Source organism: Phalangium opilio, unplaced genomic scaffold, assembly GCF_054372755.1.
Source record: "Phalangium opilio isolate 3A_F unplaced genomic scaffold, DU_Popi_V2 ptg000206l_1, whole genome shotgun sequence".
NCBI lineage: Eukaryota > Metazoa > Arthropoda > Arachnida > Opiliones > Phalangiidae > Phalangium > Phalangium opilio.
Genome location: NW_028324216.1, coordinates 472620 through 497978, shown reverse-complemented (window position 1 = coordinate 497978; position 25359 = coordinate 472620). Strand labels below are relative to the sequence as shown.

At 34.0% G+C, this 25359-nt stretch overlaps 5 protein-coding genes across 13 annotated transcripts in view; 2 read left to right on the top strand and 3 right to left on the bottom strand.

Annotated features, from left to right (window-relative positions):
* Positions 1-275, bottom strand: part of gw (trinucleotide repeat containing adaptor protein gawky) — a 43752-nt gene extending 43477 nt beyond the window's left edge. For 2 of the 7 annotated variants that reach the window (XM_089853788.1, XM_089853790.1), the window contains exon 1: positions 188-275. The gene's annotated coding sequence lies outside the window, so the exon portion shown is untranslated. The remainder of the gene's footprint in view (positions 1-187) is intronic. The other 5 variants (XM_089853792.1, XM_089853795.1, XM_089853794.1 and 2 more) reach the window with 3 other exon arrangements.
* On the top strand, positions 39-1041 carry LOC149621388 (thioredoxin, mitochondrial). The gene is made up of 2 exons (XM_089853815.1): positions 39-439; positions 496-1041. Exons 1-2 carry the CDS (start codon positions 192-194, stop codon positions 734-736), a joined length of 489 nt encoding a protein of 162 aa, XP_089709941.1. The 5' UTR covers positions 39-191; the 3' UTR covers positions 737-1041.
* Positions 784-11763, bottom strand: LOC149621387 (uncharacterized). 3 transcript variants are annotated; one of them, XM_089853802.1, is made up of 9 exons: positions 8079-8249; positions 7844-7935; positions 7655-7764; positions 7442-7564; positions 4343-4718; positions 2998-3333; positions 2735-2923; positions 2534-2609; positions 784-1842 (listed from the first exon to the last, which is right to left on the bottom strand). In XM_089853802.1, the coding sequence occupies exons 1-9, from the start codon at positions 8188-8190 to the stop codon at positions 1670-1672; spliced, it is 1587 nt and encodes a 528-aa protein (XP_089709928.1). In that variant the 5' UTR covers positions 8191-8249; the 3' UTR covers positions 784-1669. The 3 variants fall into 3 exon arrangements, 2 of the variants coding, with proteins under 2 accessions (XP_089709928.1, XP_089709929.1); XM_089853803.1 differs by lacking the exon at positions 784-1842 and adding an exon at positions 1907-2432 and having other exon boundaries at positions 8079-8254; XR_016375105.1 differs by lacking the exons at positions 784-1842; positions 2534-2609; positions 2735-2923; ... (2 more) ...; positions 7442-7564; positions 7655-7764 and adding an exon at positions 10066-11763 and having other exon boundaries at positions 8079-9495.
* Positions 11764-12008: 245 nt separating this feature from the next.
* Positions 12009-17552, top strand: LOC149621386 (uncharacterized). Its single transcript, XM_089853801.1, has 4 exons — positions 12009-12424; positions 14247-14638; positions 15026-16139; positions 16637-17552. The coding sequence occupies exons 2-4, from the start codon at positions 14261-14263 to the stop codon at positions 16840-16842; spliced, it is 1698 nt and encodes a 565-aa protein (XP_089709927.1). The 5' UTR covers positions 12009-12424; positions 14247-14260; the 3' UTR covers positions 16843-17552.
* On the bottom strand, positions 17068-24473 carry ecd (ecdysoneless cell cycle regulator). Its single transcript, XM_089853800.1, has 5 exons — positions 24246-24473; positions 23728-23842; positions 22431-23347; positions 21183-21569; positions 17068-19800 (listed from the first exon to the last, which is right to left on the bottom strand). The coding sequence occupies exons 1-5, from the start codon at positions 24433-24435 to the stop codon at positions 19457-19459; spliced, it is 1953 nt and encodes a 650-aa protein (XP_089709926.1). The 5' UTR covers positions 24436-24473; the 3' UTR covers positions 17068-19456.
* Between the last annotated feature and the right edge of the window lie 886 nt (positions 24474-25359).

Genomic DNA, 25359 nt, shown 5'->3' with positions numbered 1-25359 from the left:
TCAACCTCCTTTAGGACTGATTTGACTCAACTTATCCTAACCCATTCATTTTAGCCGAGGCTTAACGTTTAAAATCTTTCTAACTCTATCGTGATTCGTCACTTCATAATTACCTCTAATCTGAAAAACTTAATTAACCAATTTCTAATCTAACTTAATCAGTTAATTAAACGTTAAATCAACTTACCATAATGTCTATTCGTTGTTTAAATATATTAAAAACTAGTAATTTATTAGTAAAAATTAAGAGATTCCATCCGAACCCATCCACTCTGTTTAACATCAAAGGTCAAACTAGTAGGGGTCAAACGCAACCGGGATTCCGCTGTATTACCACTTCAAAGGTGAACAGGGAGATTTTTAACGTCCAAGACGTAGACGATTTCAAGTCAAAGGTCTTGGAAAGCAAAGACCCTGTTCTAGTTGACTTTCATGCAAGGTAAACCAATTAAAATCCAAATAATTTACATATTTTTATGACCCTAAATGTTTTAGTTGGTGTGGACCATGTAAGATTCTAGCCCCTAGACTGGAAACTATTATCCAATCAAAAAAGGACAAAGTTCATTTGGCCAAAGTGGACATTGATGAACATTCTGAACTAGCTATGGAATATGACGTCACTGCTGTCCCTTCAGTTCTTGCTATGAAAGATGGCAAAGTTGTAGATCGGTTCATAGGAGTCATAGATGATGATAAAATTAATGGTTTTGTTGATAAATTAATAGGATCTTAATAAAAATGTAATTAAATTGGTTTGAATTAAATTAAATTAAATACTGGTTATTGTTTCCAAAATATTTTATTTTGGATTATAAATTAAATTATAGAAATCCATCCATATCTAAAACGGTACAAAAAAGAAAACTGTTGCAACTGTCACAATTTTTTTTTTTTGGCCAAATGAAATTTTTGTAAAAAAAAACAAAAAACACCTTAAATAATAAATTTCCTGTTTAAAACATTTTTTTATAAATTAAAAATTGTTTTTTAAAAATTAATAAATATTTTCTATCACAAACGTTTTATAAACCCAATAAATTTGGCTATTTTTTTAAAATATTTTAAATTTAGGCCTATTTTTTACATAATCTTAAATTTAGGCCTATTTTTCACATAATCTTAAATTTGACCTATTTTTCACATAATCTTAAATTTGACCTATTTTTCGCCTAACTTTAAATTAAAATTAAACCAAATAATTTTGGTCTATTTTTTAATTAAAATTAAACCAAATAATTTTGGCCTATTTATTTCACCTAATTTTAAATTTGGCCAATTTTTGACCCAATTTTAAATTAAAACTAAGCCCAAATAATTTTGGCCTATTTTTCAAAAAAAAAATTCAGGCCTATTTTTTCACCTAATTTTAAATTTGGCCTAATTTTTAAATTATCGGAGGGAATCTATTAAGTATTAACTTACTAAATTAATTAAGGTTTCTAAAATACGGTGGATTTTCAGGAAGAATTACAAAGGCATTATTTGTTTATGTTAATTAATTAAGTTTAACGGACCATTAATATAATTCTTATATTTTTAAATATTTAACTTTGCGTATTGTATTGTATTGTATAGTATTTTTTAAATAGAAAATTACGAAATTGATTCGCATACAAAAGGAAAAGAAAAGAAAAAACCCGTCAAGAAAAGAGACAACGGAAACTAACTAACTTCCAGGACCTCCCGTTTTGGAGTTAATCTCGTCTACTAATTTACTTACGCGTTCCGATTTTAATGATTTAAATTTGGACAAATCGGGTCCCAACATTTTAACCAAAACGGGAATTTCGGTTGTATTGATATCAATAAATCGGGATAAAGCCGTAAGGCATTGGAAAGCTGCAAAGATTCAATTAGAAACAAAGGATTTTATTAAGCCTTGGTTCTAGTAGGCATAATTAGGCTTAACAATTTTGGCGTAAGGATAAAACCGTAAGGCATTGGAAAACTGCAAAGATTGAAGTAGCAACAAAGGATTTTATTAAGCCTTGGTTCTAAAAAACAAGTAGGCATAATTAGGCTTAACAATTTTGGCGTAAGAATAAAGCCGTAAGGCATTGGAAAGTTGCAAAGATTCAATTAGGATTAGAACAAAGGATTTTATTGAGCCTTGGTTCTAGAAAACTAGTAGGCATAATTAGGCTTAACAATTTTGGCGTAAGGATAAAGCCGTAAGGCATTGGAAAGCTGCAAAGATTCAATTAGAAACAAACAAAGGATTTTATTAAGCCTTGGTTCTAGAAAACTAGTAGGCATAATTAGGCTTAACAATTTTGGCGTAAGGATAAAGCCGTAAGGCATTGGAAAGCTGCAAAGATTCAATTAGAAACAAACAAAGGATTTTATTAAGCCTTGGTTCTAAAAAACTAGTAGGCATAATTAGGCTTAACAATTTTGGCGTAAGGATAAAGCCGTAAGGCATTGGAAAGCTGCAAAGATTCAATCAGAAACAAACGAAGGATTTTATTAAGCCTTGGTTCTAGAAAACTAGTAGGCATAATTAGGCTTAACAATTTTTTGCGTAATTTACCAGTTTCTTCCTTTAAATCGCTTTGCAAATATTGCAAAATGGCCATAGATAATTCAGAAGCAGTATCATCGAATAACTAAAAAGATATTAGAAGAAAATTAAACCCAAACCCCAAAATGGCCGCCACCTTCTGTCAACTCTAACCCCAAGATGGCCACCCACCTTCTACCAACCCTAATCAATGTTTAATTAGTTTCTTACCTCTTTTAACGACAAGTTGAACATAAATTTGGCTCCAATTTCTTGAATGCTGGCTTTCTCATTCAAAATACAATGTGTGGCTCCACGGACTGTAACTTTGCTATTATTGCAGGATTTGCCGTCTTCTTGCCACTCTGATATGTACATTAACCAATCAAAACACGATGGTTGTTGGCAAAGATTGCAAAGCTATCGATAAAATATAGATTAAACAATTCCTTTCCATTAAATAGTCTTCAAAATCGTTTTTTGCAAATTTTTACCAATTTTGCAATTTCTTCCTGTTCATCAAACGTAACATTCTCAATTTTGTAAATGTAACTCATCAAGTGATGATCTTTACGATCCTGATGAAGTAGAAGAATCAAATCGTCTTTTAACGAGCAATGTTGCACGACTTTCAGCATCAAAACGTGAATATCGGGCGAAACATTGCGATCGTTCAACAATCTCCCGATCAAATCTAAATGAGGATTTCCCAAAGCCCAAGCTCCGCAATCGGTGGTCATATACTCTAAAAGTTCCTTCAGAGAAGTTTTCTCCTCTTCGTTTAATTGATTCTCCATTTTTTCCGCTAAAGTAGTCAAAGCCGCGACGCCCTGATTTATAAAAACACAAAAAAAATAGGGTTCCCTCAGTTTTCAAGGTTTTTTTCCCCCATATATGGAGTATCTCATGGAGGGAATGTTAACGAACATTTTGCCTAATTACTCGGGCCCTGATTGTTGTAACCCCAAGTATTTAGTATCATTGGAAAGCTAAGAAATAGGACTATAACATACTCAAAGGACATCCCCGTATCTCTAATAGAACTGGAGTTACGAGCCTCCAAAGTTGCGTGTACTTAAGCCCATGTTAATCCTATGGAGCGAATGTTAACGAACATTTTGCTTAATTACTCGTGCCCTAATTTTTGTAAACCCAAGTATTTAGTATCATTGGAAAGACAACAAATAGGACTATAACATACTCTAAGCACATCACCGTACCTCTAATAGAACGAGAGTTATACGCCCCCAAAGTAATAACAAACGGGAGTAGTTAAGCCCATGTTAATCCTATGGAGCGCATGTTAAGGAACATTTTGCTTAATTACTCGGGCCCTGACTGTTATAACCCCAAGTATTTAGTATCATTGGAAAGACAACAAATAGGACTATAACATATTCAAAAGACATCCCCGTATCTCTAATAGAACCGGAGTTACGAGCCTCCAAAGTTGCGTGTACTTAAACCCATGTTAATCCTATGAAGCGAATGTTAACGTACATTTTGCTTAATTACTCGGGCCCTGATTGTTGTAACCACAAGTTTTTAGTATCGTTGGAAAGGGGAGAAATAGGACTATAACATACTCAAAGGACATCACCGTATCTCTAATAGAACCAGAGTTATGAGCCTCCAAAGTAATAACAAACGGGAGTGGTTTTTTCTTTTTTTATAGTGAAGCAACCCCTTCAGAGCAAACACACTCAACCCTCAAATTTCCCTGAATTTTACTAAAAATTGTATATTTCCCTGAGTTCCCTGAGTTGTCCAGCTTTGCATGAACCCTGGTAAACCCCAGAAATTGTCCCCAAAACCAAATAAATAGTAAAACATTCTTACATCAACGTCACCGTAAATTAACGGTGGATCAGGATACTTTCGACTTTTCCTGGTAGATACGAAGCTGGTTTTCAAATCAGTTTCGGTATCGCTACCCAAATCGGATCCTCTCCTTTCACTATCAGTTTTGGTCACTTCAACTTCGCTCATTTTGTTAATGGGAGCTTTAAATTCTTGAGGCGGCGTTAACAATTGTTCAAAGACGTTATTAACGGGTTTAGCTGATGCCGGAGCCGGACTTTCACGATTCTGATGATTATTTCTGGGTGGCGGCGGTGGTTCGACGCTCGAATAGGGATTAAAATTAATTCCCCTGGATCCTTCAACGTGTAACGGGATATTTTCCAAATAAAGCCTTAAAGAAGCGCCTAAGGGACTGGAAACGTTTCAATTTTATATGAAAAAGGACCCTAAATTTGAATTGTTTTTAAACTTTTAATTTAATTTAATTTAACTTTTTTCCCGTTTTTTTTTTTAAATAATTGTTTAACGATTCTATCTTTAAACCGATGATTCGTTAAGTAACAATTATAGGCCTAAACTCTGTACGAGTCACAAATGTACGCACGTAAAAGCAAAACCCGCAAAAATGTCTAAAGAGGCAACGTGTCTCGGAAGAACCAGGAAGGAACTAAGAAATTTGGCAAATTTCCTAATTTAACTCGTAGCTCGTGTCAAATATCAACACGTTCTACACCTCATGTCTAATTTAATTTAATTTAAATTAGTATTTAAACTATTTTAAATTAATTAATTCATATTATTAACCATTTAAATTAATTAATTCATATTATTAACCATTTAAATTAATTAATTCATATTATTAACCATTTAAATTAATTAATTCATATTATTAACCATTTAAATTAATTAATTCATATTATTAACCATTTAAATTAATTAATTCATATTATTAACCATTTAAATTAATTAATTCATATTATTAACCGTTTAAATTAATTAATTCATATTATTAACCGTTTAAATTAATTAATTCATATTATTAACCGTTTAAATTAATTAATTCATATTATTAACCGTTTAAATTAATTAATTCATATTATTAACCGTTTAAATTAATTAATTCATATTATTAACCGTTTAAATTAATTAATTCATATTATTAACCGTTTAAATTAATTAATTCATATTATTAACCGTTTAAATTAATTAATTCATATTATTATCCATTTAAATTAATTAATTCATATTATTATCCATTTAAATTAATTAATTCATATTATTATCCATTTAAATTAATTAATTCATATTATTATCCATTTAAATTAATTAATTCATATTATTATCCATTTAAATTAATTAATTCATATTATTATCCATTTAAATTAATTAATTCATATTATTATCCATTTAAATTAATTAATTCATATTATTATCCATTTAAATTAATTAATTCATATTATTATCCATTTAAATTAAATAACTTTGATTAAAAACTAATAAAGATATTTTAGAAATTATTATGGAAAAATACTAAAATAGGCAAAACTGCGATTTAAAATTTAATTTCCGCTTTTAAAATTAATCTTAGCATTTAATTTAGTAATTAGAAGTAATTATCGCTTAAGTAGAAGCAATAATTCAATAGAAAACATTTAAAATACGACCTAAAATATCGGTTAAAGCGTAAATAAAATAGGCAAAACGGCAACTAAAATTTTAATTTCCGCTTTAAAAATTCATCTAAATTAATCTGAGCGTTTAATTTAGTAATTAAAAGTAATTATCGCTTAAGTAGAAGCATTAATTGAACAGAAAACCTTAAAAAAAGACCCCAAAAATCAGTAAGAAGTTAAGAACCTAAATAAATTAGGCAAAAACGGCAACTTAAATTTTAATTTCTACTTAAAAAATTTAATCTAAATTAAATTTAGCATTTAACTTAGTAATTAAAAGTAATTCTCGCTTAAATAAAAGCAATAATTCAACAGAAAACATTAAAAATAAGACCCCAAAAATAGATAAAAACATAATTAAATTAATAAAATAGGCAAAACGGCAACTTAAATTTTAATTTCCGCTTTATAAATTAATCTAAATTAATCTGAGCGTTTAATTTAGTAATTAAAAGCAATTATCGCTTAAATAAAAGCAATAATTCAAAAGAAAACATTAAAAATAAGACCCCAAAAATAGATAAAAACCTAAATAAAATAAGCAAAACGGCAACTTAAATGTTAATTCCTACTTAAAAAAATTATGTTAAATTAAATTAAGCATTTAATTTAGTAATTAACGCGTACCAATTCACCCGAAACATTAAAAAAGACCCCAAAAAAACAGTAAAAAAACATAAATAATCACCTTTAAGTGTTGAAATTTAGAAAATAAATATCAAATGTCAAACAAATATTTAGCAGTTACGTTTAAACTTGTTATTTAAACGCTATTAGATAACTTGCGAATAAGCTTACACACAAAAATCTATTCTCTTCTAGAAAGTAGAAACTCCTTAAGATTATTTTGCAGTGTAAAAGCACTAAAGCAGTTAGGCCTACTACAGAGAGAGGCAGAGGGAGATTTTGGGGGATGCTTTCTAAAAATAGACATTCTGTGGTTCCTTTTCAAGTTTTCTTTCTTTTTTTTTAAAAATTTCCTCTCTGAGAGAGTGACAGACTTATTCAGGAGGGGGGGGACGTTAGTTAGTCACCTAGCTTAAAATCTTCCGCTAAGAAAGATATCTCTTAACCCCCTAAGCAGATGTGGATATATAATTTACCGATACATGTCTATAAAGGAAAGGCTGTTAAACTCGGGGGAAAAAGTTCAACAGAAAGACAGTTGCCAAGTTATTTAACAAATGAACGGAGGTCTTATAACTCTTATTCAACTTTTAGTACACTCTCTTTTCATCAAGCCACGTGGGCGGCTCAAGACAAAAATGGTATAAAAAGACTAATTTTTGATTTTTTTCTCCGTTAAAAATTATTTTGTTTTTTTAAAAAAGTTGTTTTTGGCAGTAATACCCAAATTCCCAATTATATATTTTAACACGGTTTATATTTAAATCTAAAGAATGTTAAACCACACCCATATTTTGTTTTTAAACCCAAGAAATTAATTAAAATTTAGCCTTACGTGTTTAAAACTTCGTTAGGGAGATCTAATATTTCTTGGGGTATTGATTTCCCTGTTAAAAATGTCGCTACTTCTTGACTAAAATTGTTGCAGTTGTGTTGAAATAAGCTGTATGTTCCTAACCTTAATATATTAATAACAGCGGATTAGATTAATTTTTAAAATTAATTAATTTAATTTAATTTAATTTAAAATTGAAAATTTATGATTTACCGATAAGTAGATTCTCCGAGTGCAAATATATACTCTAAAAATACACTATAAGGGATTTCAGTTCTTCCTAAATTAATTATCTGGTCGGGTTCACCAAGAAGCGTACCACACTAATAGAATTTTACATTATTTTTATTAATTACGGAACGGCTAATTAAGCTTAATTAACTATATGTCATAAAAACTTACAGGATTACAGCTTTCAATTCCATTGGAACCAAAATAGTATTCCCTTCCATACGCTACGATTCCCGTATGCCAAATACCTTGTAAAGGTTTCCCTGATAATTAAAATTAATCATTTATAAATTTAATTAACGAGAAAATACGATGTCATCACAAACCACCTGCTTATTAAGCCTTGGCTTCATTTTTCATTTCTTACGTCTAACCGACTTAATTAAGTTAAAAATGCTATAATTACCTATTAATACAGGTGCTAATGTCTTTGCCATTCCTTTTGTCATGTCATAAACGTATAAAAACACCTCAAAAGTTGTTTCAGCTTGAACATTTGGGTATTCGTCTGCATCCATCGTGATGACATTAAAAATTACAATTTTGAATTTTTTTAGGTCATCCCTAGATAAAAATATCCGGCAGATGGCGACGCTGGCGGTCGTGACGTCATCTGTCATAGAAAAAAGGCGCGTAAATTTAAATTCAAAAAACCACGCAAGATTTGTTTACATTTTAATATTACAATACTATAGTAGTTTTAACTTTAATAAAATCATATTTTAAAACAAAATACTGTCTAATTTAACGTTATTATCGATTACAGTAAGGTTTTTTTCGCTAACAAAGTCTCGTATTTCGTAATCAAATAACTTAAAATCAATATAATAAGTTTCGTACAGTTTTAAAATCTCACTTTCGTCCAAATTATCTTTATAATACTTTATGGTTTCTGGCAAATTTGTGCTCTTACGTTTCCCGTTATTTCTAAGAAACACTGAAAGTTGTTCCGCCAATGATTGGTCCAGTTCCATGGCTTGCAATACGAAGGCCAAGTCTTGATTGGCGGTTTCTAACTTGCCTACAAAATCGTAGTGCAATTGACACAAACTGCACCTGGTCCAATACGGTTGCCAAAAAGCGTCGTAATACACAGGGTGAGTGTTTAATAAGTAATGAACGAACTGTTTAAAGGTTATCCTTCGACTCAAGAGGTCAGTTTCGATTTGATTGGGTGTATTGGGTAACTTAGTCTTATTACCAGACCAGTACTTCGCGTAAAAATATTGCCGTTCCTCTAATGGCAAGTTATTAATTGTTAAATACGTCGAGAGTAGTCTTTCAAATGGATGACGTACAAATAAGAACTTGTAGTATCGCCTCATGACGTACTCCGGGAAGTACATGGCGCTAACTCGACGCAAGACATCATTGGCTTCCTTTTGAAACATGACGCGTCGCGCGGTTTCTAAATCCGGTGGTGCAACTCTCTCCGATTCCTCTAAGTAGTCCATGGACGTACTTAAGTTCTGGCTCTTTAAGAAGACTTCCTTTATACTGGCCGATGCAACTCTGGGTATAGAACATGACAGAAACAAGTTGGATTCATCTGCGATCATAGGACACATTTTATCGTTGCACGGGACGGGTCTTCCGGTATGGTCCTTATTGGAAGCCATAGTCCAAACGCGTCTCAAAGCGGTCAGTTCTTGTTTCTTGCATTCCGTTTCGATTCTATTCAGTCGTTCACTCGATTCGGGGTTCCATGTTGGGGTAATTGTTTCTGATTTGATGTTAGACTTAGGTGTGGTCGTGGTGGTTATCATATGATTCGAATGGACTACATTTTCGCTAAGGTGTTGTTGTTGAAGAGCCTGTGATGACTAATGAAGAAGAAATAGGCTTAATGTTAGGCCTTGGCTCATTTTCAAACTATATCGCTAAGCTTAATTGTTGTTAAATGGACTAAAATTGGCCTAATATATGTTGCGAAGCCTGTGATAGCTAACAAAGAAGTAGGCTTAATATTAAGCCTTGGCTAATTTTCAAACTATAAAGCTAAGCCTAATTTGTCCGATGCAAATTAATCAATGGAATTTATGAAAATGTGGTTTAAAATATAGAATTTCACACTATTATCATTATCGAACACCTATCCACCATCATCTGACCTCTGTTGACCTTTCTTTATTAAGTTAACACCCCAAGTAACTTGACGAAGCCTTTCTACAGATACATTTCTAAAACTTCACGACCAATTTACTGACTTAACAAGCGTGACGCGAGTAAAAAATAAAAAAAAAACAAAGTAATAAAAGAAGTCGAAAAATCTTCCTCATTATACATTTATCATATAAAACCCAAAACTTCTAAAACCTCCTAAGCCTTTTTGAATTCAAATAAACGCCTGAAAACGCCCAAAACAAAATAAAATGAAATGAAGACTACCGTACCTTTTTCGAAACGATATTGTTCTGATGTTTTATAGTTGGATCATTAACAATTTCACCGGTATCATCTTCAATAAAAACACTTTTAACTCTAAGATATCGCGTTAAAACCACTGTGGCAACGATTAAAAACGCGACAAAACTCAACTTTGTCCATCGCGATGGACAAACTTTGGGTGTAATGGCAATTAACTTCATTTCTAACTTTTATTTTTGATGAAAAAATAAAGTTGAGTACGCCATTTTTTTATTAACTCAAAAATTATAAGTTAAAATTAAACCTCGGGGCAAGGTGCTACCGCGAAATTATTTTCTAGCGGAATGAAATTGTTCATTTTTTTCTAATAATAAAAAAGGAAATAACATCGGGTTGGTTGGAAACCTTTTTTAGATGGGAGTTCATCACGAAATGGTACCTGTATGAAAAAAACAACTTTTTAAGATTAGGCCTAGATGGTTTCAGGCGGGAGATGTTACGTGTAGCAGTTCGTTCTCCCCGTTAAAGGGATAGTAGCATGTTATCCATTTTAAATCATGGAATGCATATACAGCTAATAGGAACATAAGTTTATAAGATATGTTACATGATAAGTATGACACTACCTATACGATTCGTAATGCTACCTCCTAGAGACTTCCAGCTCGAGATAACTAGTTGGAGAAGGAGAACGACGGAAGCGAGTCAATTGAAGTACTTACTACACTCGGTGGTGGTTAATTAATTTTGCAGGACTTCTTCCATCTAGCTCCTATTTAGTCTGCATTACTAATTAGGCCTTTGACAGCAGCGTCTCATGCACCAGGCGTATGTCGCTTTACCCTGAATCTATGGCCTACCTCACTCACTTCAAAATTACAAGCTCCAGTTTCTAAGTTACCAGAATTTAAAAACTTATGGATGGAACATATCTTATGAACTTATGATGTTATTAAACTTTGGTCTTAATTTTCACATTTTCAAGTATTTAAAATTACGCGAGATTTAAAGCTACTATCCCTTGAACGGAATTTAAAACAAACCAGTTTGTATATTGACACCATCGTTACATATACCCTGACAAGCGGTACTGGTTTTTAGTTTTTAGTACCGAGATCTTGACGTATGCCCTTTTTTATTCAATCTCTTTTACCCCCTGTGTTTTTTATTATTTTTTTTTATTCACCTAAATTTAGGATAAACTTCTTTATTATCAAGAAAGCAAATAAATCTTTAAAAATACTGGTTTGTATTTAACGAAAATCCGGTGCATTATTTAAATTTTAAGTGTTTACTCGTCTTTTAACCTCATTTCGGAAACGTGTTTATTGAAATTTCCTGGTGTTAAGCCTTTGTGATGGTTTTCTTTAAGGTTAATACTCATTTAAAAGAGCTTGGATTGGTGTAGAATAATTAAATGTCTTTCGATAACTGGCGCGAATACGAATGTGAAATTTCCCGCCTTTTTTCTTTATAAAAAACAATAAAACTCGAGCTTTTTCCGCCAAAACAATTATTCCATAGCACTGACACCCCATATTACTTTTCCATAGATCCTAACATAATCAAAGTTACGAGCTGCCACTACTACGCAAAAAACGTTTCCCGCGTGAGGGATCTCGCGCTCATATAGAATCCGCCCGTCTCATTGGTTATAAAAAATGGCGGGAAATTTTCGTTGGCGCGAAATAAAATAGGCTGAACATAAGCTGATACAAAAAAAAATAATAATTCTGATTGGTTTTGAATAAATTGCGGGAAAATTTCGTTTTAATCCGCGAAAAATAAAATAGGCTGTTAATAAGCCTACAACTCGAAACAAAAAGTATCAAAAACACATTTTTTCTCAGCACTTAAGCGTATGAAAGATAAGATAATTGGTAGGATAGCCTACCCATTACTCATATAAAAGATTTAGAAGAAAACCACGGCGAACTTTGCAACTAAAGAAAAATAAAGAACAAAGATAAAGAAGTTGAAAATGCGATTATAATTTAGACAGGGAGCTAAGGCTCTGAGAGAGGACGCGTGTTTTTTTGCCTTTACGTAATGCGCCAGAAACTACAGCAGGTATATAACAGTATCTTGTGGGTCTTCAATTGACAGTAGGGGGATTTTAGGGGGGAATATTGAACTTGGTAAAACGCCCTCGGTGGTTACTTACTCACTAAAAATCATCAATCCGGAAGTTTATTTATAATAGGGCCAACTTAAGTTCTGGTTCAATGTTACGCCTAAATTCATTTTGAACCCCCTCCCCCTGAATGTAAACCATCCCCCCTAATTTGGTGATGAAGAAAATACACAGAAATGGATAAGTTATTTTAAATCAACTGTGTTATTGGTGCTAGAATTTTTGGATAAACGTCGTAGTGGTAGAGTCAGGTAAGTTTGCAAATTATTCTAATTAATATGGGAATTTTAATTAAATTTATGTTATTGAGCCTTAAATGAATTATTAATTTTTTTGAGGAATTACCCAACACTTTGCTACCTTTTAAAAAATATTGGCGCTAATAATTAACTTAAGTTTGTTATTCATTATCTTAATTTTGAAGTTTATAAAATAGTTTTTGATCAACTTCCGGTGGAAGTATATTAAGTTAACTAATTCTGCTTAACTCCCCGTGGTGTTATTAGTTAGGTTAGACTTTTATTTCAACTAAATAGATATAGTGCAATAATGATAGAAATATTGATTGATTTGCAAGACTAATATTTAAACTATAATTTGAAAGCCATGTCTGTTTAAGAACAGCACATATTTGAGCAGATAAAGTACTTAAAATTAGTTTTCCATGCAAATATTAGTTTTAATCGCATCGCTCTGTATAATAAGTATGAGTCTCAGTGTAGTTTTATGTTTATTGCATGGGTCCGGGCCCCGCTTTTTGACCAAAATTACTAACTGCAAAAACAATTAAGTCCAATTACTTCTAAAAAAAACATAGCTAATACAAGTACCCCTTCTAAAACTGCACTTAACAATTAAATGAACTTGAAATTCAGCCCGTTTAAGAGTGCACTCTTTAAATTTGTTCAAATAAAGAAATCATAAACCAATATCTGCTTATAAACGATATTTCTTGCTGAACAATGCGAAAAACTGGTAAATAATTTTGAGCTGAATTCTCGAGAAATTAGCTGACTTTCTTTCTTATCGTTAAATAATGAGATAAGCATTGATTTGAAGGTTTTTCTAGCAGCGCACTCACTTGAGAAGTTAACTAATAAGCGAAAATTCTCTGTCATTGACATCTTTATGCCCTCTTTAAATTCTTAGAAAATCACAGATTAATAAGATAACCGTAAAGAAAAGAACTATTCCGTAATTTTTAATCCAGAGGTTTGACCTATCAATAACTGCGTAGAAAAAAATCTAGGAATACATACAACTATTTGGAATAATTGTGTACGTGCCATATTCACTCAACGTATCTAGGCAGCTTTATTTGTGGGAGGATCAAGTTAGACTAATCATTTTGCATGACGAATTTATAACCTATCTTGCTGCGCATTGCACCTTTCGTACTCGTCTAGGAACTCGCGTCGCTACCAACTGTATTATATGAAATCGCAGAGTTAGGAAACGCCATCAGAATTATTAATAGGCCTGACGACGTGTAGTAAGTTCTCAAGCCCGGTATACCCACAAACCCGTATAGATAATAACAAGGGAGATATGGGTTCACAATGATTCCTAGTAGCTGTATGTATTCCTGGTTTAAGTCCTTAAAAGATCGTAGATTGATTTCAAAACGACCTTATAACATTTTGATAATGAAGTGGTTTCGTAATCTTAACACTTTCGGTTAATAAAGGGTGTTCCAAATAGAATCGAATTAGCCTAATTATCTGCATTAATTAGCACCGTAACCCTGAAACTATAAATTGAAAATATGACGTCTAAAGAAGTTGGGTATAGGTGTCCTCGCCTTTATACGCGTAACTCTAAAGTCGCTCGGGATTCCACGAGCATGTATGTTGCAAACTGGCTTACAACAACCAATGAAAAACGAGATACTTTCAAAATTGTTAGGTCTAATTGTTTAATAAACTTGTTATTATATTTGTTCTGGAACAAAAGGGTTTCGATGTCTAGATTACCCTTAATTCTTATCTACTCAAGATAAACTTTACTGCGTAACGCAGATTTAAAAAAATAACCGAGATTGCCAACTCACCTTTTTCGTCTTCATTACTGCAGGTACTTGTCCCATAATGAGGGTTATATACCGGAGCGCCTCAAAGCTACGTTTAAATTCCAATGTCTACAGTTACATCATCGAGGCCAGCAAGAAAGCGGCGGCATTATTTGTGGACAAAGTCGGTGAAGGAACGATTACTCGATTCCTCTTCTCAGCTGTAGCTTGGCTTATATTCGCCAGTTGCCTACCTTTAGAGATCTTCGTGGTGTTATTGGCATGGACACACGCCATTGTCCTGGTACCATTTGTACAATGGTTGGAACCAGACGCCGAGGACATTAATGTCATCGACTTGGGTTCGTTTGGGAAGGCGTCATCGGTTGAAGAGATTAACAACCAGTTGGTGACGTTGGTCGTCACAGCGGAAGGATCACCGCCTAATATACATCTAGTTGGTACCAGTCTAGTTTAAACTTTTGAAAGAGACCCTATTGAGTAGTCGGGTGGGTAACATAATAGTCTGCTGTGTTGAGCACATGGTTGTCTTTAGACGGAACATACATGGATAGGTTTGTGAACAACAAAGACGTGTAAATTTTTGTATGGCCTTGAGCCGACGAATTCCAATAAGGTCCTCAAAACCGAGGAGTGTGAATTCAAGAAAAAATTCGTAGTAGCAGACTATTTAGTCTTTGGATTCACGTACTGGATGTTCCTTCTTAACCCTGTATCAACTTAGCAGACGATACTGTGACCCCCCCCCCCCCTCCGTTTTGCAAAGGGTGGTCTACGAGGTTTAACAGAATTTAACCTAACCTAATTTCTTTCAAACCTACAGCTTCAAGACCACGTTCGCGACATCCTTAAGACAAAACCCACATCATCCAAACTCGAACAAAACCTTAAACACCGTTTAGGTTGCAAAATATGGAAACGCGACGTACAATTTGACGTAAAAAACCACGTCAAACTCGCGTCAAACCAGTGGCGAGGCGTAACCCTAACCGAAGAAACGATCCGTTACTGGGTTGACGACTTTTGCAACGGTTTACTACCCTGTAACCATCCGCCATGGGACCTAACCGTAGTCCCTTACCAAGACAACTCAATTTCAAGCTCAATTTCGAACTACAGAACCGAAAGCCACGCCTACGTCATCAGAATACACCGCGACTTAACAACACACTTTAAACTATCAGATATAATAACGGATTGCGGTCCTGCCAACTTAGAACTAAAGAAAGCAGTGGCGTCTGTCCTTTCCGGAGCCCAAGACATTGAGGACGTAGAACAAGTACGCGACATTAAGTCCTCGATTAAACACCATTGGGACATCATAAAACAACACGTTAAACTAGCTTGGATGGCCCCATGGGTTCTGTACACGGAACTATTATGTTCTTGTAGGTATTACATGCCCAGGAACTTTATAGAGGACACGAAACGTACCAGGGTCCTTTTCTGGTCAGAGGAATTCCCCCAAACTTTAGTCCAAAAGATTCAGAAAGAATCGGGTGTTAGTAAAGGTGTTATCTTAACTTCGTGTTTGACCGGAGCTTTGAAGCAATACTATAGAATAACTGGTCAAAAAACGCCCGATGACCTATTGGCGTTCTTACCAACTTACGACCAAGATACCTTTCACTTGGACGAGAGTTTACCAAGTTCTTTAGGGACCCTAGCAATGCCCATGGGGATATCGTGCCCAGTTCATAGGTTAAAGGTTATTCGAAAGAGGTTATCCCCGTCAATTCGACGGGAATTAAGTAAAGTTGGGATTAATTATGGAAAAGTTGTCTTACCACCCATTTTGGTCAGATTAGCGACGGAATTAATTTCGAGGAAGTATTTAGCAGCAATTAATAACGTTTACGTTTCCGATATGAGCGGAAAAATATTTGGTAATAAAGTTACCAATGTCTTCTATTGGAGACCACTTCTAAATTGTACAGGTATGTTGGGATTTTAAATTGGAATTAGGTATTGAAGGCCTTGGTAGTATCAAGAAGTGATATCTAGTTTATTAGGGAGAAGGTATAAGATGCCTTAGTATTCGCGCGCTATAGTCCTGCAGTCCCCCTTTCAAAATACAAGGGGGGACGTAAAAGGAGGCCCCGGGCTATTTCGCCGCCTCTCCTCAGTCGGAAAATATGACTGTAATTTTCGTTGTCATTCGCGTCTGTCGCGCTGACGTGAGTTTTTCAAGAACCAATGAGATACTGGTTGTAATTTAGAGGCGGGCGGGGATTAACTCCGGACCTACTATACGTTTGGACTGGAGATAAAGAGCTAGATTATAAATGTGGCGCGAATTTATACCTTCTCCCTAATAAACTAGATATCACTTCTTGGCTGTATGCAACGGCCTCTAATACCAAAGCCACGTTTCATAAAGGTTATTTAACCCTTTCTAAATATTAATATACATCAAATTAATTTATCCTGACAGGTATATCATTATCAATCATGAATTACCATGACAAAATCACTTTAGCAGTCATGGGTAAGCGAGAATCGCTTCGAAGACCCGACATCTTAGTATCTAGTTTTCAACGCGAGCTTTACGATTTGGCATTAGCTCTAAATATTAAAATGGAGCGTAAGCCTACACCCCCACCTTCCCCTAAATTAAACTTAAATAATAAGATTAATTAAAGAGTAAACAAACAAACACAGACACAGACAAACAAATAAACAATTAAAGGAAACAGGGTTTTTGATAAAAAGAAAAAAACAATTTCAAAAGTTGCCATAGAGCTTGAAATGTGATAAGTTATGTGAAATTTAACCAAAGAACTATAGGCCTAGAATTAATTTAAAATAATTATTTTTGATACTAATTTATGTTGATAGATTAAATAAAAATAAATTAACGAGAAATTATTATAATTTTAAAATTGATGTTTACTTATAATAAAAGGTAATAAAGTTTATTGTTTTTTAGGCATTTTTTTCTTTTGTTTTTTGTATGAAATCTCGGACTTTTTTTGGGATTTTAACCAAAAGTACATCCGACTGATATTCATTTCAATTTAAATACATTAATTAATTAATTAAATCGTTGATTAATTACATTAATTTTATTCAAATTAGGCGAAAATATTCATATCCGTATTTGATATTTAAATATATCGAAATATTGCCTGATGTGTGATAGCTTGTTTTTTTAATTTTTAATCCATTAAAATGGCAGTGGAATGTTTCAAAAATTAAAAATGATAATTACATAAATTGTTTTTCAGTCTTGAAATGATTAATTTTAATATTGATTTCAATACGGAATTTAATGCATTTCAAGATTGACACCGTGTGTATATGTATGTGTGTATAAAATTTGGAATACAGCCAATTTGTTTGCGAATCAATTTTGTGGTTTTATTATTTATTATTATTATGCCTTAATTTAATTATATTTAATTATTTAATTGCTAAGCGATAGAAGTTCATAATCTGAAGTAAGTCACTCGTTTTCTTTTTAGTTCAGTAGTATATAAATATAAAATGATGTAAAACGTATTGGCTTGATAATGAAATAAAGGGAGAAAATAGCTCCTCCTTTTACCCTCAAAATGGCGGAAAATTTAACAGAATGTACTTCAGACGAACGGGAGAGAGCTCTACCTCAAATTGATATACTTTTTTTAAAGAATGGAAGCTATTTCATCCCCTCATCTGACCCCCGTGTCTGGTATGTTTGAACCCGTCCCAAAAGCTTGTATGACGCAGTACTCTCTTTCCCTCAAAATGGCGGACAACTTAATAGAATTTACTTCAAGCAAACGGGAGAAAGACCTACCTCAGATTGATATACTTCTTTTACAGAATGGAACCAATTTCAGTCCCTCTTATAACCCCCGTTTCTGGTATGTTTCGACCACAAAGTTTGTATGATGTAGTAATCCCTTTCCCTCAAAATGGCGTACAACTTAACAGAGTGTACTTCAGACAAACGGGGGAAAGATCTACCTCGACTGATATACTTCTTTTTCAGAATAGAACTTCTGACCCGCCGTTTCTGGTAAGTTTCAACCCAAAAGCTTGTATAACGCAGTGCTCCCTTTCCCTCAAAATGGCGGAAAACTTTACAGAATTAACTTCTGCCTCTATCAGCCAAGTTTTTTGGGGGTGGGGTCCTACATAGTAATGACCTTCCCCCCCTTTCAACACCTCTCCTAAACCCCCCCCCCTCCTTCCAGTACGTTCACTACCACAAATAAAACCCAGCGTGACGTCATATTTCACGCCCATAATATAGAAATTAGGCCTACAACTAAACCCGACCAACTCTTAAACCAAAAATTCGTAGTATTTTACTTCAAATCATGAACTTCTATTAGCGAATAAACTAAAACAGTAAATGAATATTTAAAAACAAAATCAGACTATAATGAATGGCATTTAATAAATGACTATATATATGTACTGTTTCAGTCTAATTTTGTATTTAATTAGTAGCATTATTAAGTGTGTGTGGCAGTCTTAGAAAGGTTAAAAATCGGCAATTAAAATCTAATTGACTTAAATTAAAGCCAATTAATTCGTAATCTCGGGGACAATTTAAGAACAAAAAAACAATCTAAACATTTAAAGGACAAGTCTCTCTCTGAGAACTTTCATATGTATAAAAAAACTACGCTACTAATTTTTCAAAAGATCTCAATTAAAAAAAAAACACATTAAACTTAATTCTCTGTAATAACAAAATTAACATAACGTATCACGTGACTTTAACATTTAGATTAAAATTACTTTGCAATTAAGGAACGCAAAAAATAAAATCGGTAACAATCAACGAAGTTACTGAAATTCTAACCAGTTTCTATATATATCTTAGCAAGAAGTGATATCTAGTTTATTAGGAAGAAGGTATAAGATGCCTAAGCATTCGTGCGCCATAGTCCTGCAGTCCCCCTTTCAAAATACAAGGGGGGACGTAAAAGGAGGCCCCGGGCTATTTCGCAGCCTCTCCTCAGTCGGAAAATATGACTGTAATTTTCAGGTCATTCGCGTCTGTCGCGATGACGTAAGTTTTTCAAGAACCAATGAGATGCTGGCTGGTTGTAATTTAGAGGCAGCGGGGATTAACTCCGGACCTACTATACGTTTGGACTGGAGATAAAGCTAGATTACAAATGTGGGGGCGAATTTATACCTTCTCCCTAATAAACTATAGATATCACTTCTTGATCTTAGTATAAATTTCAGTCCCTTTTAAGCCTTGCCACCAATTTATATAATCGGGAAGAAAAAAAAGGGGGCGAGGTTCTAACTAATCAGCGTTATCGGGAAGCGCGAGTCCCATGGACTGCAATAAGGTGGAAGTAGGGCCGGGTAACCCTTGTTGACTATTGTAGGATTCCAATAGATTCTTAAGTAGAGTTAAATCGATACTCACGGGTTGGAATTCATCCATTTCGTTGTCAACATCGTCATCCATGTTCTTAGAGGAACGTTGACTAGTGTTAGTAGCGCCATTGGCGTTGGAAGTTGGTATTTCGCGTTCAAAACTCAATCCAACGTTAGTTCCGGCTAATTCGCGGTCCATTTGGTTCATGTAACCCTTGATTTTGTCAACAGTGGCTTTGGGTTTCGCGTCTTTCTTGCGAGGGGGTCCTGGAAATAAGTAGATAAAAATAGGCCATATTTAACAGCAGCTTTGGAGTCAGGCGTGTTGCTTTGATGTTATATGGTAATGGGGTTAAAAATAGGTGAAATTTTAGGCCAGTTACGCGATTAGGTCAAAAACAAAATAGGAATGAAGTTTAAGATCAGTTGACAGTTTGGGATCAGGAAAGTTGCTTTGTTGCAACAGTAATGGGGTAAAAATAGGTGAAATTTTAGGCCAGTTACGCGATTAGTTCCAAAACCAAAATAGATTAAATTTTAGAGTAGTTTTGGGATCATGACAGTTGCCCTGTTGCTATTATAATGGTGTAAAAATAGGTGAAATTTTAGGCCAGTTACGCGATTAGGTCAGAAATAAAACTAAGTCAAGTTTTAGACCAGTTTTGGGGTCAGGCGGGTTGCAATGTCACTATGGTAATGAGGTAAAAAATAGGTAAATTTTTAAGCCAGTTACGCGATTACGTCAAAATGAAAATAAGTCAAATTTTAGACCAGTTTTGGGATCGAAACAATTGTCTTGTTGCTATGGTAACGGGGTAAAAAATAGGCGAAATTTTCGACCAGATACGCGATTAGGTCAAAAATAAAAATAGGTCAAATTTAAGACCGGTTTGGAATCAAAACAATTGTGTTGTTGCTATGTAATAGAGTAAAAAATAGGCGAAATTTTCGACTAGTTACGCGATTAGGTCAAAAATTTTAGACCAGTTTTGGGATCATGACAGTAGCCAAGTTGCTATGGTAATGGGATCCATTAAATTTCTGATCTATTGAAGGTGTTCCCGATGTCTATGCACTTTCGAAATGAACCCCAACGTGACTATCCGCGTAAGGGGAGGCTTTCTATACACTATGTACACAAAAAACTGGTTCCGAAGTCGTAAAACTGATGGGTCAGGGACAATATATATTCTCATAAGGGACTAAAAAACACTGCGGAATGGTTCATCTCCAATACAGCTTCAAAATGATTCTACACTTCTACAAACTATAATAAGATACATTTCACAACTCCTTTTAGAACCCTAGCTTTACACTAAACTTCAAAACAGTCCTAGCGCCACGATATTTGAACTACCAAAGCTGTCACTTTTACCAGTCCCCTTTAAGGTTACAATATCCATGAAATCGCGTGAATCACACTAAATAACTAACTAACTAACAGGGTATAAGGGAATTACTCCGTGGGTTATTGCAAAACGTCCACACGGAGTAAAGAATAGGCAAAATTTAGGCCAGTTTGGCTTTAAGGACATTTACCATGTTGCAATGGTAATGGGACAAGAAATAGGCCAAATTTTAGACCAGTTTGGTGATTAAGTCGCCTTGTTGCCATAGAAACGAAGGAAAAATAAATACTTCAAACTTACTTGTGGGTGGTGGTCTCAATTCTTCCTCTTCCTCATCACTATAACCACTCATGGAGGAACTGGATTCCCCATCAGATTCCGGAGTTTTAAAATCCAATATGGAACTAACGGCTTCACTTAGTTTATCAGCGTCAAAATGAATCAGCGTGCTGTCTCTGTGTTGCGGTTTACTGTTGTTATTGTTGTGTTTAATCCTTTTCTTGACTTCAACGCCCTCAATATCCGATTTGCTTTCAATGAAGTTCTTAATACCGCTGGTTAGAGTATAAGCTACGTCACGAGCTTGAGATTCTTCTTGATTTTGTTGAGCATTTGATGAAATCCCGGAAGCGTATTGCTCCAAAATGGATTCAAGATTGTCTGGAGTTAAGTTTAACCAACTGTCATCTGAAAATGACAATGGAATATCCAATTGTTAAGCCTAATTTCTCTAATCAATAGGAAGTCGGCCATTTTGGTTTTGTTTTATATATTGTTAAGCCTAAATTCTCTAACCAAACGGAAGTCGGCCATTTTGGTTTTGTTCTATATATTGTTAAGCCTAAATTCTCTAACCAAACAGAAGTCGGCCATCTTGATTATGTTTGAAATTGTTAAGCCTAAATTCTCTAACCAAACGGAAATGAGTCATCTTGATTATGTTTGAAATTGTTAAGCCTAAATTCTCTAACCAAACGGAAGTCGGCCATCTTGGTTATATTTTATATTATTAAGCCTAAATTCACTAACCAAACGGAAGTCGGCCATCTTGGTTATATTTTATATTATTAAGCCTAAATTCTCTAACCAAACGGAAGTCGGCCATCTTGGTTTTGTTAAATATTGTTAAGCCTAAATTCTCTAACCAAACGGAAATCAGCCATTTTGTTTAGTTTTATATATTGTTAAGCCTAAATTCTCTAACCAAACGGAAGTCAGCCCTCTTGGTTTTGTTTTATATATTGTTAAGCCTAAATTCTCTAACCAATGGGAAGTCAGCCATCTTGGTTATATTTTGTATTGTTAAGCCTAAATTCTCTAACCAATGGGAAGTCAGCCATCTTGGTTATATTTTGTATTGTTAAGCCTAAATTCTCTAACCAAACGGAAGTCGGCCATTTTGGTTTTGTAAACAAATTGTTAAGCCTAAATTCTCTACAAACGGAAGTCGGCCATTTTGGTTATATTTTATATCTTAAGCAGACGACAGATGTCAGCCATCTTTGTGGTGACTGGTGAGCAAGAAAAATAAACAAAAAATGTTCTCACCATCTTCTGGAGGCAAGTTTTCCCCTTCTTTGACGGGTTCATAATCAATTTCAAGATTTCTGAGCAAAGATAGGATTCTAGTTCCTTCCGATGTTTCACCCCTACTAACATTAGCCACATCTTCAGCAGAACGACAATAAAACTGTCTGGCTTCTGATAAAAGCTTGGTATAAAGACGGGAACCTTCCAATTCCCCTTTAAAATATCCATTATTCTTCAAACTATCGATAAACTTCTTCCATCTGAGATCATTTGACAAATCATCGGGTTCAACGTTGGACAGATCCGATTTTTTGGCACTCGTAGCTAAGATTTCCATTCCACACGCCAATTTAACACCCAAACTGTGTGATTTGAACAATTTGGAATTGGGAAGGGGTAAATTCCAACCAACCCTTTTATCGGGCTCAAATTTTTGTTGAGCGAGTTGGGCGTACAAACATCGGGTGAATTTTACCGATGTTAAGACCCTCGTTTCGGGTGGAAAATATCTCATAGCTCTACAGGCTTTTAAATCCAATGGATCTCTATGAATAAAGGCTCGAACTGCCCCTGAAACAAGCTGGGGTTCGTATTTTAAAATGGATGCCACCGCAGCCGGAACGAAACATCGTGCACGATGATGTAACGTTGATATCTTCCCAGGATAATCTCCTATTCTACGGCGAATTGATTCTTGAATTTCATTGCAGGCTACTGTTACTGATGAATGGTTTCTTACAGCATCAACCGCGTCTTTAACTTCAGGGGTTCCAGAAGGAATAGGGGTTACTTCAGCCGGAGTTTGAGCTATTGGGATTACGTGGACTTTTCCACGATAAAGATAAACTCTATTTTCACTTGTTTCAGGGTCTAACCATTTAGGTAAATAATCTGCAGCTTCAATAAGCAGGAATTCACCATCAGTATCTTCAACTCTGTTTAATTTAAATAGACCAAAATAGGTCAAATATGAAGATTTAGGGCTATAACATGAATTAGACCAAAATAGGTCAAATATGAAGATTTAGGGCTATAACATGAATTAGGCCAAAATAGGTCAAATAAGTCTTAAAAGACTATTTAGGGCTATAACATGAATTAGGCCAAAATAGGTCAAATAAGTCTTAAAAGACTATTTAGGGCTATAACATGAATTAGGCCAAAATAGGTCAAATAAGTCTTAAAAGACTATTTAGGGCTATAACATGAATTAGGCCAAAATAGGTCAAATAAGTCTTAAAAGACTATTTAGGGCTATAACATGAATTAGGCCAAAATAGGTCAAATAAGTCTTAAATATGAATGTAAAACCTACTTTACGACTAGGTCAGGGTCAGTCTTAGTTAGTTCTAGGAGCAGATAAGTTATAAACCATTCATCCTCAATGTTATCCCCATAATTGGTGGAACCCTCCAAATATGGAGTTTCCCCTGAAAGTTTACAAAACATTGCCTTAAGAATAATTAACACCAGTAGAACAAGGTTATTAATTAAAGGAAATATCTAATTATTTAATTAACGGGTTTTAAAATTATGAAATTGGGTTAAAATCCCGCCTTGGGGGGCAAAGCGGCATAAACATCAAAGGAATAACGGTACTATAGAGTGCTGTCAGAAGCGCCGGTGTGACGTCACCCATGCTGTTTTCCCATAAAGAAAAAACGGTAACTGTCATGGCCGCCCATTGCTTAAGGCAGACTCGTGACGTTTAACCTTGGATCTGACGTCACAACTGACAGCACTCTATTCCATTGTTATTTTGGCATTGGCCACAAGGCCAACCATCAACCATGTTTGGTTTCCCGGCATTTTTAAAGCAAAGGCTTAACATACCTGAGACAACACCCAAACGAAAGTTTTCATTCTGCCAAATATAGTGACTCAAAAACGGACTTAATCTCGCCAAATATTCGTCTATAGTATCTTTTTCACGTTTAATTAACTCGTTTTTATCTAAATTATCAGGAAACTTTGGAAAAAGTGAATACTTTACGACACAATCGTCTGCTACAACCTCTCCCATCGCGAGACTGATTTAAAATGCAAATTACGCACGAAAATGATTGCTAGACGACTTTTCATCAACGCCACCTATAAATCCGAGGGGTCCGTCATTGCCAAAAAAAAATTGCGTACGCTCGGGGAAAAATCCAAAAACAAATCCAAAATTCCAGTGAAAATACAAAAAGGATTTTGCATTTTTTGGAAAATCCGAAGATCTTTCAAAAGTTTCAAAATATATAAAATTATGTAAAAAATCCAAAAATCCACCGAAAATCCGGAAAAAAATCAAAAAATACCGAAATTTTTTTATAAATCCAAAATAACATGTTAAATCCGGGAGTGTGTTCGAATTTTTTTATAAATCCAAAATAACATGTTAAATCCGGGAGTGTGTTCGAATTTTTTTATAAATCCAAAATTTTGTGAAAATCCACAAAAAATTCCAAAATTTTGTGAAAATCCACAAAAAATTCCAAAATTTTGTAAAAATCCACAAAAAATTCCAAAATTTTGTGAAAATCCACAAAAAATTCCAAAATTTTGTGAAAATCCACAAAAAATTCCAAAATTTTGTGAAAATCCACAAAAAATTCCAAAATTTTGTGAAAATCCACAAAAAATTCCAAAATTTTGTGAAAATCCACAAAAAATTCCAAAATTTTGTGAAAATCCACAAAAAATTCCAAAATTTTGTGAAAATCCACAAAAAATTCCAAAATTTTGTGAAAATCCACAAAAAATTCCAAAATTTTGTGAAAATCCACAAAAAATTCCAAAATTTTGTGAAAATCCACAAAAAATTCCAAAATTTTGTGAAAATCCACAAAAAATTCCAAAATTTTGTGAAAATCCACAAAAAATTCCAAAATTTTGTGAAAATCCACAAAAAATTCCAAAATTTTGTGAAAATCCACAAAAAATCCCAAATTTTGTGAAAATCAAC